Source organism: Labeo rohita, chromosome 1, assembly GCF_022985175.1.
Source record: "Labeo rohita strain BAU-BD-2019 chromosome 1, IGBB_LRoh.1.0, whole genome shotgun sequence".
Taxonomy (NCBI): Eukaryota; Metazoa; Chordata; class Actinopteri; order Cypriniformes; family Cyprinidae; genus Labeo; species Labeo rohita.
Genome location: NC_066869.1, coordinates 41458490 through 41473689, shown reverse-complemented (window position 1 = coordinate 41473689; position 15200 = coordinate 41458490). Strand labels below are relative to the sequence as shown.

General features: G+C 35.6%; 1 protein-coding gene across 1 annotated transcript in view; it reads right to left on the bottom strand.

Moving 5' to 3' along the window:
• The window catches only part of sdk1b (sidekick cell adhesion molecule 1b), a 259703-nt gene that overhangs the window by 99700 nt on the left and 144803 nt on the right, over positions 1–15200 (bottom strand). Inside the window, exons 9-13 of the mRNA XM_051116461.1 lie at positions 14323–14513; positions 8101–8184; positions 4111–4308; positions 2130–2246; positions 1870–2037 (exon numbers count right to left, since the gene is read on the bottom strand). Of these exons, the coding sequence (XP_050972418.1) occupies positions 1870–2037; positions 2130–2246; positions 4111–4308; positions 8101–8184; positions 14323–14513 (758 nt within the window). The remainder of the gene's footprint in view (positions 1–1869; positions 2038–2129; positions 2247–4110; positions 4309–8100; positions 8185–14322; positions 14514–15200) is intronic.

Below are 15200 nucleotides of genomic sequence, written 5' to 3'. Positions count from 1 at the left end.
TCCATTTGGCGCCGCCAATGGTACATACATTACACACTGCAGTTTTAATCTGACAGAGTTCTTGCTTTTCCTTTTAAGTGACCAATCCAGCATTTCAGAGCAATACAGCAGTGTTTAGTTTCTGAATGAATCCGCATTTTGAATGAATAAAATGAATGAATGACTCATAAAGACATTTACCGCCACCTGCTTCCAGATTTAGTTTCTTATTTAGAGTATCATTCCATTTAAAGCAGAAGTCCACTTCCAGAACAAAAATTTTGACAATTTACTCACCTCCTTGTCATCCAAGATGTTCATGTCTTTCTTTTTTTTATGTTTCTTAAAGAAAACATTCCAGATTTTTTTCTCCATATAGTGGACTTAAATGGTGCCCCCAAGTTTTAACTTCCAAAATGCAGTTTAAATGCAGCTTCAAATGGCTCTAAACGATCCCAGCCAAGGAAGAAGGGTCTTATCTAGCAAAACGATCTGCCATTTTTTAAACAAACTGACAATTTATTTACTTTTTGACCTTAAACACTAGCCTTGTCTTGCCTCTGCAAAATCGTCCTACATTGCTGTTTTACCTTTTTTTGTAAAAGGTGTTTGATCTTCTCTGCATGTTCACTTTGTAAACACTGGGTTGTTGGGAAAGAAAACGAGATGGGAGTTTTTCAACAACTAACTGCATTGACTGTATTGAACCGAAAAAAAAAACGAAGAAAAAAGTTCACGAAGACTCAGACAAGACGAGCATTTGAGGTTAAAAAGTATATAAATTTTCAATCTGTTTAGAAAATGACGATCATTTTGCTAGATAAGACTCTTCTTTCTCAGTTGGGATCATTTAGAGCCATTTGAAGCTGCATTTAAACTGCATTTTGGTGGGCACCATAGAAGTCCACTATATGGAGAAAAATTCTGGAATGTGTTCCTTAAGAAACATAATTTCTTATTGACTGAAGAAAGAAAGACATGAACATCTTGGATGACAAGGGGGTGAGTAAATTATCTGTGGATTTTTGTTCTGGAAGTGGACTTCTCCTTTAAAAATACTAATAATTATAATAAAAATAAAAACATTAAAGGGATATTTCACCCCCAAAAATTTGATTCTGTCATCATTTACTCACCCTCATGTCATTTCAAACCTTTCTTTTGTGGAACATAAAAGCAAAACATTAAGCAAAACATCATGTAACTTTAAACATCATGTAGATTAAGCATGACGGCTTATATATAAAATATATATAGAATTTCATTTCCCTTAATGTTTATTTGAAATAACAAAAATATATATATTTATTTATTTATTTTATTTAATTTACCTATAATAGTCCTAACACAGTCACTCTGCGGCCCTACAAGTCAATTTCCAGCTCAATCGATGCGTCTTTTTGTCTGAACAGTTGTAGTTGGGAGTAGTTTTTCGAAATTCCATTTGGCGCCGCCAATGTTGCATACATTACACACTGCAGTTTTAATGTGACAGAGTTCTTGCTTTTTCTTTTAAGTGGCCAATCCACAAACAGCATTATTTAGGCTGGATGTCAAAAACGCTCTTAGACACTTCCACGCACCCACGCTTGAGCGTAAACCTACATCAGCATCATTAAGCATGCAGAGCAAGATAAATCGAGGCCTTGGGATTTAAGGATGACACTATTCCGGTGTGAAATTACTGCAAAAGACTTAACATTTCACAAACATTGTGCTCTGCTATGCCTTTACAATCAGCCTAGCTAATGAATGCCACTATTAAGCCAAACAATGACAATGGCTGACAAAAAAACATGTTTGGAAATTGTCTGCAATCCTGAATTTCAAACACGCTGCTTTTGTTTGCACTTTCAAGTCATTAAGAAAACATATTTTACACTTCCGTACTCAAGACTGTCAGGGCCACGGTTGCGTTGACCAGTCCCTCAGAGTTAGATGCCAAGCACGTATAGTTTCCTGCGTCGCTCGGCATTATGGGGAGTATCTGTAAGCCTCCGGACTCCAGCAGAGTGAAACGAGGCATCTGCACCGATCCGCTCGCTAACACCTGAGAACCTGCAAGATTTACAGGGTTTAGTCACGAAACTGCATACAAGTGTAAACCGTGTAAATGAAGTGCAAAGGAGCGTGATTGCAATCTGACGTACCTTTCCTCCAAACAATGGCAGGTTTGGGGGCACCAGATGTCTCACAGGTGAAGACAGCTGACGTTCCGTCAGTCACAGTGATGTCAGAAGGGGGCGTGGTGAAAGATGGTGACACGCCTACCATTAAAACAAGTAAGTTAGATAACTGAAAATTTGAAGTGTAAATATGCATCCTCTTTTTATGAAAATTGTCCGGCCAGGATTTCTAAATTGCCTAACATATCTGGATTGAAAAGTAATTTGATCAATCGCATGCAGGCTTTGTACATAATCAACCAATAGTGGACGAGAATCTGGGATCTATAGAAGGGTCATAAAAATGCAAATACTAGGATATATTGAGAAAACAGTAAAAAAGCACATCAATAAGAAAACAAAACCCAGACAATTTAGACTATTTTAAAAATCCAGGCCAGGACAAAAATAATGTATGGTCATCCTAGCCAACAATTAAAAATGTCATTGCATTAGATAAAATACACAAAAGCAAAACTTTAAATGAAAATAATATAGGACTTAATTGATAAAACAATAGATATACTGTTCAAACTTGTCTTTCAATGTGAAAAATATATATATATTTTTAAAACAACATAAAAAAAATAAAACACCTCGATTAATATGACCCCAAAAAAGCTGTATGCATAAATGTGATTAAATTTATGAAATAATTTATTTTAGGCATATATCACCTACTGTAACACAGTAGTTTATAATGGCAGAACATAATTTATTAACATTTTATTTTTTGTAACATTGATTAAAATCTCAGGGAAACTCACTTTTAATCATTTTAAATTGTTTATTACTACATTTTTAAAGAAATTAATGCTTTTATAAATAAAGGTTGCATTAAATAAATCTAAAGAGACAGTACAGATTTTTGGAATATTTTTTAATATTTCAAATAAATGCAATTCCTTTTAACTTTCCAGTGAATAATTCTGAGGAAAAAAATACCTTGGTGTTGCTATTGTCATGCTTATTTGAGCTAAAGGAAGGTTTTGCAATTATAAATTAAATTGAAAAATATATTAAAATATTAATGTTTTAAAGTATTTTTAATTAATAAATGCAGCCTTGGTAAGCATTAAAGACTTTTTACAAAACATCTTACAGATGCCAAACTTTTGAATGGTAATGTAGCTCTAGCATTACTTGTTTTTTAAATGCTCTTTGGTTTGATATTTTAATATAGAATGCAATTAAATGAATACATTTTATGTAAGTGTTCAATTTTTTGGGGTCACTGCTTATATGTACACGCAGCAACCTTTTGAACGAATGCTGCTTTAAATATCACACCACTATTATAACACTTCGTTATCCGAGTTATTCACTTGTTAATTATTTCATAAACATGATGAATGTGTCTAACTTTAAAACTCTCAAACTTAAATAAAAAATGGTGTGAACTGAAATGAAACTTGGGAGAAAAAGAGAGATGAGGATGACTAAGCGAGAGAGAGCTGGAGGTGTTGATTAAGTGCTGAGTGTGTGTGTGTGTGTGTGTTAAAGGTTGATCTCTCAGTAGACACTGATTAATTACACAGATCAATGAGGGGTCTCTGAACTCCCTGATCAATTCACAACCGAGAGGAGAAGAGAGCAAGATCACTGACTTTTAAAACATCCATGGCTGTATTTATGCATCATCCTCCCATTAGCTTGAAGCAATAGTTCACCCAGAAATGAAAATTCTGTCATCATTTACTCACCTTCATGTCGTTCCAAAGCCGTATTACTTTTCTTTTTCAGTGGAATGAAAAAAAAATGATTTTTATGAGAATCTTGCGTCCATATAATGAAAACATATTGTAACCAGGGCCTCCCAAGCTTCAAAAAGGCTAAAAAAGCACCAAAATAATTTCAAAAAATCTTTGTGCTACTAAAGGCCTCTCGGTCGTACAGATTTGTGGGTGAGTAAACGATAACAGTACTGCATTTTTGGGTGAAATGTTCCTATAACTGTTCATCTTACTTGTGACTACCAAGTTGGTATGTGCCTGGATTTCTCCTGCCGTGTTTTCAGCGAAGCACTGAAATATTCCAGCATCGTCTGGCTGGATTCTTCGCACTTGCAGAACCATTGAGGAGGAGGTGAGCTTGTATCGAGGGTTGTTGAGTGTGGAGAGGGGGACGGCATCTTTGAACCACTCCAGCTTCGGTGTGGGAACCCCTGAATAATACATGAAGCATGACAATGTGTTTCAGCAGCTAACATACAGATTAAATAAATGTAACCATTTTATATATGTGACCCTGGACCACAAAACCAGTCGTAAGGGCCAATTTTTTGAAAATGAGATTTATGCATCAGCTGAAAATTGAGTAAATAAGGCTAAGACAATATTTCACCGAGATACAACTATTTGAAAATCTGGAATCTGAGGGTGCAAAAAAATCAAAATATTAAGAAAATCACCTTTAAAGTTGTTAAAATGAAGTTCTAAGCATATTACTAAATCAAAGAATAAGTTTTGAAATATTTACGGTAGGAAATTTACAAAATATCTTCATTGGAACATGATCTTTACTTCATATCCTAATGATTTTTGGCATAAAAGAAAATTCGATAATTTTAACCCATCCAATGTATTTTATATTTTTGATGTATTGCTACCACATATTTTAAGTTTCTTTTACATAAGTTTCTTATGCTCATCAATGCTGCATTTGTTTGATCAAAAATAAAGAAAAAACAAACTGTAAAATTGAGAAATATTATTGCAATTTAAAATAACGGCTTTCTATTCTAATATACTTTAAAACTGAATTCTGTGATGCAAAGCTGAATTTTCATTATCCATTGCTCTAGTCTTCAGTGTCACATGATCCTTCAGAAATTATTCTAATATGCTGATTTATTATCAGTGTTGGAAACACTATGCTGCTTAAAGGAGAAGTCCACTTCCACAACAACAATTTACTAATAATTTACTCACCCCCTTGTCATCTATGATGTTCATGTCTTTCTGTCTTCAGTCGTAAAGAAATTATGGTTTTTGAGTTAAACATTTCAGGATTTTTCTCCATATAATGGACTTGATTGGTGCCCCGATTTTGAACCTCCAAAATGTAGTTTCAATGCAGCTTCAAAGGGCTTATCTAGCGAAATGATCTGTCTTTTTTTTTAAACATAAAAATTTGTATACTTTTTAAGCACAAAAGCTTGTGTGGCACAGGCTCTGGGATGCGTGTCCACAATGCTACGAATTAGTGATGGATCATTCTTGAACGATTCATTCATTTTGAACTCAGGACTCAGGAAGAACGAGTCGTCTCGGGGAGTGATTCGTTCAGTCGCGCAACATCCTATTAGGTTCTGTACTGGAATTATTTCACCTGTTTCGAGTCTTCGGGTTTTTTTGAGTCGTTCGTTCATCTTATGGGGCTGTCACGTGATACTGATTTTGCTAAAATGAACGAAATGAACTAAATGACTCGTTCATTTTGCTGAACGAGACTCAAAGGTCTGAGTCAGTAAAACTTCCCATCACTACTACGACGTCTAAGTTTATCGTCTGTGTACTTAGAGTATGTCGAAAAACTCCATCTCATTTTCTCCTACAACTTCAAAATCGTCCGACATCGTTGTACCTTTTTGTTTGTAAACAGCGTTTGACTTGCACTTCCTTAGTCTTCGCGCATTCGCTTTGTAAACACAGGGTCTGTAGTTCCGCCTACGTTCCGCGTGAACTTTCGACATGGTTCAATACGTAGCGTCGTGAACGTGCATCCCAGAGAAAGTGCTACACAAGGTTTTGTGCTTAAAAAGTATACAATTTTTGTATTTTCCGAAAAAAATGGCTGATCGTTTCACTAGATAAGACCCTTCTTCCTCGGCTGGGATCATTTAGAGCGCTTTAAGCTGCATTTAAACTACATTTTGGAAGTTCAAAATCAGGGCATCAATGAAGTCCATTATATGGAGAAAAGTCCTGAAATGCTTTCCTCAGAAACCATAATTTCTTTTACGACTGAAGAAAGAAAGACATGAACATCTTGGATGACAAGTTGAGTAAATTATTAGTGAGTTGTTGTTCTAGAAGTGGAGTTCTCCTTTAATATTTTTGGAACCTGTTAAAATGATAAGTTAGTTTTAAGTTATTAATAATTAAGCACCAAATTAGCATTTTAAAATGACTTCTGAAGTATTATGTGACAATAAAGACTGGAGTAATGGCTAAACTTTTTTTTAATAAAAATAAATTACATTTTAAAATATATTAAAACAGAAACTGTAGTAGTTGTAATAATATTTCACAATATTAATATGTTTTTAATGTATTTTGGTCTTATTAATGCAGCCTTGGTGAGCACAAAAACATTTAAATTTTAATTAATCCAAACTTTAACCGGAGTTTATGTACCCCAACTTTTTATGGGCTAGATTTACACAAATGCCATATGACATTTGAGAGAACAGAAGATTATTACTAAAACAGACACACACACACACACACTGTTTGATTTATCACAAGGTAACGTTTTCATCAATAGACCTTCATCAGGGCACACTTTGGTTTAATTAATGAAAATTTAATCTAATAAATTGGCTTTGATTGATTAAACTTCCAATAAAATTTTGACATGCTTCACCGACAAAAAAGCAGCAGATTTGGACAGGATAAGAGAGGGAGAACAAGCGAGAGAGAGAGAGAAATCAAGAAGCGAGCACGAAAGCGAATAAAACGGCAATTATATGTATTAGCAATAATTGTAAATTAAGTTCATCTGAAGGAACTCATGATATGCTCATCATGGTGTGCAAATGAAAGAATATATCACAGATAAATCCTGCAGCTCAACACTTTCAAAGGTCAAATAGCGCGAATCCGCTCCACCCGCCTCCCATCGCCGATAGTCGTGTCACACCCACGGGGATGCAAGACAAGGATGTTAAAATAAGACTGTCAAAAACAAGCTCGCTGTAATTAAATTTCTGACAGTTTATGACAAAGTGCGCACAAACTCAGCTTCACACCCTTACGAAAGTGCAAAAAGAACGAGACGAGATTCACAGCAAGTGTAAATTGCAGAGGTACAATCTCTGCCACAAAAAAAGAAAAAGTCTTAGTAGTTTTCAAAAGTTTCATGAAAGTGAAACTGTCCAGATTTCAGTTAAATAAAGGAGAAAAATATTACGATAGAAAGAAGAGAGAAGAAAGAACCGTTTGAGGTCTCTCTTTACGAATTTTCCTTGTTAGAAGTCATGAAAAGTTTAACTTTTAGACACTTGGCACTTTGTTGCTGAAATGTAGGTCAGATTTACGCAGCTTGTTAAAAGGATTTTCTAGTTGGATTCTATTCCTCCTTTGCCCTGTGAGCCAATGATATACCTAATGTCTTTTAACTAGATCCTAACGCTCTATGAACACTGACGCCAATTAGCGGCTAATTCCATTAGCGCCTCGCTCGCCTTTTTCTAATGTACTTGACTGCTTATTCTAGATCACTCATTTAGTCGATTAAATAAAGATGAATTCAAATAAGGACACGTTGAGGAAACGAGCGGGGGTCGATACGGCCCGCTTGGCGAAAAGGTCAAATTTGTGAGCCGACAAACGGGTCCAATAAAAGCCTTACGGTGGACTCAGCACATAAAATGAATGACGTTCTTGTAGCAAATAGTCGTCTGAAAGCACACCGGCCACAGTAAAATGAACATGCTATAACATTGTGCAGAAATGGGAACATTATGCTTTTAAAAGATACTTTTAAAGGTTCAGGACTGACAGGTATTGCGCTGGAAGTTAAGTGACTTTTTTGTGCAAGTGCTGGCAGTTTTTATGCTCCTGACAATATAAAGATTATAGTTTCCTGCGGGGGAACGCTTACACAACAGCAGGCTATAAAGGACATTATATTATATGAATCTAAAGTGGCCAACCTCACAGGTGCTGCAGTAATTTGACAGGTGCAACACACGTCTGTCTTTAGGAGGGGCGGGGCAGTGGGCGGGGCTTACCTTTAGCTTGACAGTGAAGCTCCACGGTTTTCTCAACTTCCGTTATCACCGACCTTTTTGGTTTTGACGTGAAGAACGGAGGCTCTGTGTTCATACAAACACACACACACGCACACACACACTTGTCAGTACAAACAAGATTTTAATGTTTTCTGAAGAAAATAATGCAAAAAGTGTAAAAAATCCAGATCCAGACTAGTCTAGTAGTTGCTTAATGTCCCCATGAAATCAAATTTAACGTTTTTTGATTTTTAGTATAAATAGGTTAGCCTTAAGGTTAGCTGTAAGCTAGTGTGCTACAAAGCAATTTGCATTTAGAAGATATAAGCTTTCAAAACTTAGTCTCTCATTTCCACCAATATGAATCAATGATTTTGATGACATCACCCTGCATTTCAGCTTCTCATCAGACTTTCTGTCCAATCAAATGCTCTCTAGAATTCAAAGCGTCCCGCCCCCTACACTATAAATAGACGCTGAAGCTATGGCTGACTTGTTCACAGAGTTAGTATTTTCTCTATGGTGAATGACATGTAGTGCACTATATAGGGGATAGGGAACGGTTCAGACAGTGTAAATATGCTTTCATATGGGGAAAATGAATGGTTTTGCATTATACAGTCTGCTCCGGTCCAGAAACACGATAGCACGGAGCGGATCATAAACATGAATCGGAGTGGCAGACCACAAAAAATATCAGACCCATTCGAATACTACACAGAATGCTGTATTTAATACAGTTGAGGTCAAAAGTTTGCATCCCCCTTTCAGAATCATTAAAAAAAAGGATCATACAAAATGCATGTTAATGTTTATTTAGTACTGACCTGAATAATATATTTCATTTATAAAAATGACCTTTTCAAAATTTTACATCCGCTTGATTCTTAATACTGTGTTGTTACCTGAATGATCCACAGCTGTTGTTTTTTGTTTAGTGATAGTTGTTCATGAGTCTCTTGGTTGTCCTGAGCAGTTAAACTGCCTGCTGTTCTGCTGAAAAATCTTTCAGGTCCCACACATTCTTCGACTTTCCAGCATTTTTGTGTATTTGAACCCTTTCCGGCAATGACTATAATGAGTTCGAGATCCATCTTTTAACACTGAGGACAACTAAGAGACTCATATGCAACTATTACAGAAGGTTCAAATGCTCACTGATGCTCCAGAAGGAAACACAATGCATTAAGAGTTTGGGGGTGAAAACCTTTGAACAGAATGAAGATCTGTTTACATTTTTCTTATTTCGCCTAAATATCACATTTTTTCATTTAGTACAGCCCTTCGGAGGCTACAGAAGGTAGTTTCATGTTTCACAGAAGACAAAATAGGTTAAATTGACCCTGATGTTCAAATTCAAACGTTTTTCACCCCAGGCTCTACCAAAGAATTTGTGGGACTTGAGGGATTTTCCTAAAGAACAGCAGGAAGTTTAACTGTTCAGGACAAACAAGGGACTCATGAACAACTATCACTAAACGAAAAACACACAGCTGTGGATCATTCAGGTAACAACACTGCATTAGGAATCAAGAGGATGTAAACTTTTGAACCGGGTCATTTTTATAAATTCAATTATTATTTTCTCCTGTGGACTATATCTAAGCATCTTTTAATAGAAATATCTTATTCAGGTCAGTACTAAATAAACAACATGCATGTTGTATGATCGCTCTTATTTTGGTAAAATAACATTTTTAGTGATTCTGAAAGGGGGATGCAAACTTTTGAATTCAACTGAAGCGTTTTGGATGAGATTAGGAGGAGAAACAATTAGAGATAACACACTTTTTAAACTACACATCCTCAGCATCATTATAATCAATCAAAGTTTTGCTTTAGTAACAGTTTCATATTGAATCTAAAGAGGAATCTATTAAGACTGTGGCTGGCAAATAAACAAAACGCTATTGGCTATTTAACAAAGGGGCAGGTCTGCTCGATACATCCTGTCGTCTTTCTGTTTCAGTTAAAATTGTCAACACATAGAATAATGCTGCGTATTTCAAGGCACTTCAGTGGGTGATTGGTACAGTGTTGCTAGATGGTTGCTGATGTACACTGGCTAGTTCCTACAGCATTAGTATGCTGGTCCTAAGTTGCTTATCTGATTTCTAGTGTTCTGGGTGGTTGCTAGATCATAGCTAGGTGGCTGCTTAGATGTTCTGGTTGGTTGTTTAGGTATTTGTGGAATTTGAGGACATCATGTGTAGCGTCCCTCATACCAATAGGTATGGATTTATAATTTCACCATTTAATACCAATACAAGTGTGTTGTAGAGTCAAAGAAGTGTATGATGAAGTCATGATAAAAGAGTAAAAGTACAGACGTGTACTTTCACTTAACTACATGTTAAAAGCAAGAATTGAACCTAGATTTTTCCCAGCAGTCTTTGGTGCCGCACTTAGCTCATTATAATAGTGAAAAGGTTTTATATAAATGTACGTATAAAAAAAAGAAAACCCTTTCATCCACAGCACTTTTATTTTCGGATTTCACGACAGGAAGAGCAAGACTCCTGTTACTTTTCCACACACCTGGCTTTTTTTTTTTTTTTTTTTCACTCTCACCTTGTCTAACTCACTTCAAATGAAAGAAGACAAAGGACCTGTTAAATGTGATGCTGGTAACAGCTTTTCACTTACTGAAGAATAAAAAGGAGGGGGTTAAACAAATAACAACAACGGCAACAAAAAACGAACGCCATAACAATGTCACAGTTCTTTCAATTCGTTCTCATCCTTTCTTCTCTCTTTCCCCTTTACCTTTTCGTTCTTCCCTAACAAATCAGCACTTATTCAGTCTCATTGTACGTTTATGCAGATCAGGATATACATATTCAGATTGGCGCCTGGATCGGATTCAGCAGCAGAAACAATAAATACCTCCTCCATCTCAACCTCTTTTCCTCTGCTGGCTGCTCTGACATGTTCACTTTATCTTTCTATAAAAGTCTCTCTGAGCCTCCAACAGCCCCAATTTATTCATCACTCCATTGGCTGCCTCATGCATATGCATGCCCCCCTTTCGCCCAATCATGTAAGGCGCACACCTGTCAGATAAGCTCATTGAAAGAATATTCGTTGCTGTTTCTAATAAGAGTGCGAGTTGAGGTATAAATATTCATAGCACATCTACTGGTGAAAAAGATCTCAGGGCAGAGAATAATATTTGTGTTTTTGGATCAAAGAGCAGCGGTGTTAAGGAGGCTGAAGATGTTTAAGCCCACTGACCTTCTGAAAACATTGGGAACGATGAGTCGTGATGAAAAGAAAGACAGAAAGAAAGCCAACCTGCTATTGTGTGAATACATGTGTTTAGAAACCATTAGAACTCACTTTTACAAATTTCTACATTTCTCTGCCCACTCACTGAGAGATACAAGAAAAAATGTAACTAAATAGGCAAAACAGGGCTGGTGTGTCAATAAAGGCTGCATTTAAACTTCTGCTGCGATGAACTCTTATGTATGTAGGCGTCTGTTGATGAAAATGTCACCGAGGCAGTTCCAACTGTGATTTTTGGATTTTGGATGTATTTCTGATTTCAAACTGACACTTTCCATACCCCCAGAATGATTTCTTAATCATACCTAGCCATCAAATGCTCCATCAGAGTTTCATCTCTGATTTAGGCCACTTAAAACTTTCATTAAATCAGTTTGAACTACTGGGCAATGTCACTAGAGCAGAGAGGTGGGATATTCTCTTGTGTATGTCATTTTGATGCAGATACTACACTATGGTCAGTATATACAGTATATGTCTTTAATTAAAGTAAAGTTTAAGTATTGTGTAGCTTGAGTGTGTGTATAGCCAACTAATTGAAAAATTAATAAAAAACCCTGCAATATTAAATGATAAGAGCCAATATTATTGCTAAAGGCGCTATCTGATCTTAACAACAGCCTTGAAAGCCTGTTCACTCCAAGAATGATAACTAATAACCATAACTATAAAGTTAAAGTAAGAGCTCTAACTCTAGATAATAGCAAAGTATAGCAATAACAACACAGAAGAACAATGACTAGAACTTTCAGACCCATCTTCGAACATATTTGCAAACAAATCATGATTACTTCAAAAACTTTCAAATGTATGATTTACTCTAAGAACGAATACTGTAATGATAACTATAACAAAGTTAATAAAGCATGTATTTTCATTCACTAACTGTGCGTAGGTTCAAATTTGATGTGTGAAAGCTATGTACAAACATTTTAATGATTAAATTATGATTTATTCTTTAACTTTTCTTCTAAAATCTGTTCCAAATTACGAAACACACATTATATACAGTTAAGGTCAAAAGTTTACACACACATTGCAGAATCTGCAAAATGTTAATTATTTTACCAACAAAAGAGGGATCATACAAAATGTGTGTTCTTTTTTTATTTAGTGCTGACCTGAATAAGATATTTCACATAAAAGATGTTTACATATAATACTGTAAGATATATATATATATATATGAAAGAATATAATTCTTAATACTCTGTTGTTACCTGTAAGATCCACAGCTAGTGATAGTTGTTCCTGAGTTCCTTGTTTGTTCCAAACAGTTAAACTGCCCACTGTTCTTCAGAAAAATCCTTTAGGTCACACAAATGCTTTGGTTTTTCAGCATTTTTGTGAATTTGAACCCTTTCCAACAATGACTGTATGATTTTGAGATCCATCGTTTGACACTGAGGACAACTGAGGGACTCATATGCAACTGTTACAGAAAGTTCAAACACTCACTAATACTCCAAAAGGAAAAAAGATGCATGAAGAGCCAGGGGTGTAAACTTTTGGATAGAATGAAGATGTGTACATTTTTCTTATTTTGCCTAAATTCTTTTTTTTTTTAATTTAGTAGCGCCCTTCAGAAGCTAAAGAAGATACTTGCATGTTTTCCAGAAGACAAAATAAGTTACATTTACCCTGATCTTTAAATTCAAAGTTTTCACCCCTGGCTCTTAATGCACTGTGTTAGAGCATCAGTGAGTGTTTGAACCTTCTGTAATAGTTGCATATGAGTCCCTCAGTTGTCCTCAGTGTGAAAAGATGGATCTCAAAATCATACATTGTTGGATAGGGAATAAACAAAAATGCTGAAAAAGAATTTGTGGGATCTGAAGGATTTTTCTGAAGAACAGTGGGCTCTGTTAACTGTTCAGGACAAACAAGAGACTCATGAACAACAGCTGTGAATCATTCTGGTAACAACACAGTATTAAGAATCAAGGGTATGTAAACTTTTGAACAGGGTCATTTTTATAAATGTAACTATTATTTTCTCTTGTGGACTAAATGTAAATGTCTTTTATGTGAAATATCTTATTCAGGTCAGTACTAAATAAAAAAATATCATGCATTTTTGTATAATCCCTCTTATTTTGGTCAAATAATTAACATTTTCCAGATTCTGCAAGGTGTATGTAAACTTTTGACCTCAACTGTACAAATACAGTGTTTAAGGATTTTGCTGTGCGTGCTTTCATGCAAGAGTGTTTTTCGAGAGCATTAAAAGGCTATAAAGAAAAAAGGCTGTGTAAAAATCCACTAAATGGATATGGTGTGGGTGTTTAATGCAAATTACTAACCTTGTGCACATGGTCACTCATTTAGAATACTCAAAATTCATTAACATAAGAACGAGGTTAAGAACAAATTTTTGTGTACATACATGTCTTGTGAATTAGGCAGAAATTACCTATGAAAGTTCTGTGTATAGATATATGAATAATCTACACAGTTGAGAAAAAAAGTGAATGAGACCCTCTGACAGCCAATCAAAATCCATTTGACTTTAAAGCGTGAGATGTAGGAACAACTGCAAAAGCGTGCTTAAAATAAACAGTGTTTCTTTCCACTGGTGTGGACACTACTATCAAAGAACAATATAGTTTACATTTTTGGTTTTTCAAACTTGATGACGTTTTTAAATGTTAATGCTGAATTGGCATATATATAGTTATTCATACATAAGCTTGTAGCTGTACTTGATTAGAAATAACTGCCCAGCGGCATTAAAAAATGGCTACGGAAGTGGACTGACTTGATATTATACAAGACAAAAAAATGAATTGACTGCAATATTTAAATCAGTGATATGCTTGAATTCAAATCCATCTGTCAAACTCTTGCTCTTTAGGGAATTTCAGTAAAATAATAATTAAAAATCTGTCCGGACCTGCATGTACAGTAGCATAAAGGGAACAACAATCATCTTACCCAGCACAGAGAGGTACGCTTTGGCCTCTGTGCTCTTTTGACTGCTGTTTCTAAGCGCAGCCTCACACACGTACAGACCCACGTCCGCTGAGGTGGGGTTACTGATGACCAGCCTGCGACCAAACGAGTCCACTCCTGCTGTTAGTCTCACCCCATTACGCTTCCAGAACACCTGCAGCCTGTCAAGAGACCTTCTCCGCGCACACACACAAAACACAGCACATTAACTGCCATACTGAAATTAATATTCAAGCCAAGAATTAGAAAGTGCACAGCAATTAGTTATGTGGTAAATACGTAACAAAAATAAATAAAATACAGAGTCAAAAGTATGTGGGCACCTCGAATTAAAAGGTTGACTAAGCCCCTAAATTCAAGCGAAGACCAATTTTAAAGAGATAGTTTTCAAAAATGAAAATTACCTCATGATTTAGTTACCCTCAAGCCATCCTAGATATATATGACTTTCTTTAGAAGAATACAATCTTCTATATTAAAAAAATTCCTGTCTCTTCCAAGCTTTATAATGGCAGTGAATGGGCGTTGAGATTTTGAAGTCTAATAAAGTGCATCCATCCACCATAAAAAGTACTCCACACAGAGATCATGGTTTATAATGTTTAAAATACGGATATTTTTCTCATACAAACACATCGATTCACTTCAGGAGGCCTTTATTAACCCCCAGGAGCCATGTGGAGTACTTTTTATGGTGGATTCAAAATCTCAACACCCATTCACTGCCATTATAAAGCTTGGAAGAACCAGGATTTTTTTTTTTTTTAATCTAACTCTGATTGTATTAGTCTGAAAGAAAAAAGTCATTTACACCTAGGATGGCTTGAGGGTGAGTAAATCATGGGGAAATTTTCATTTTG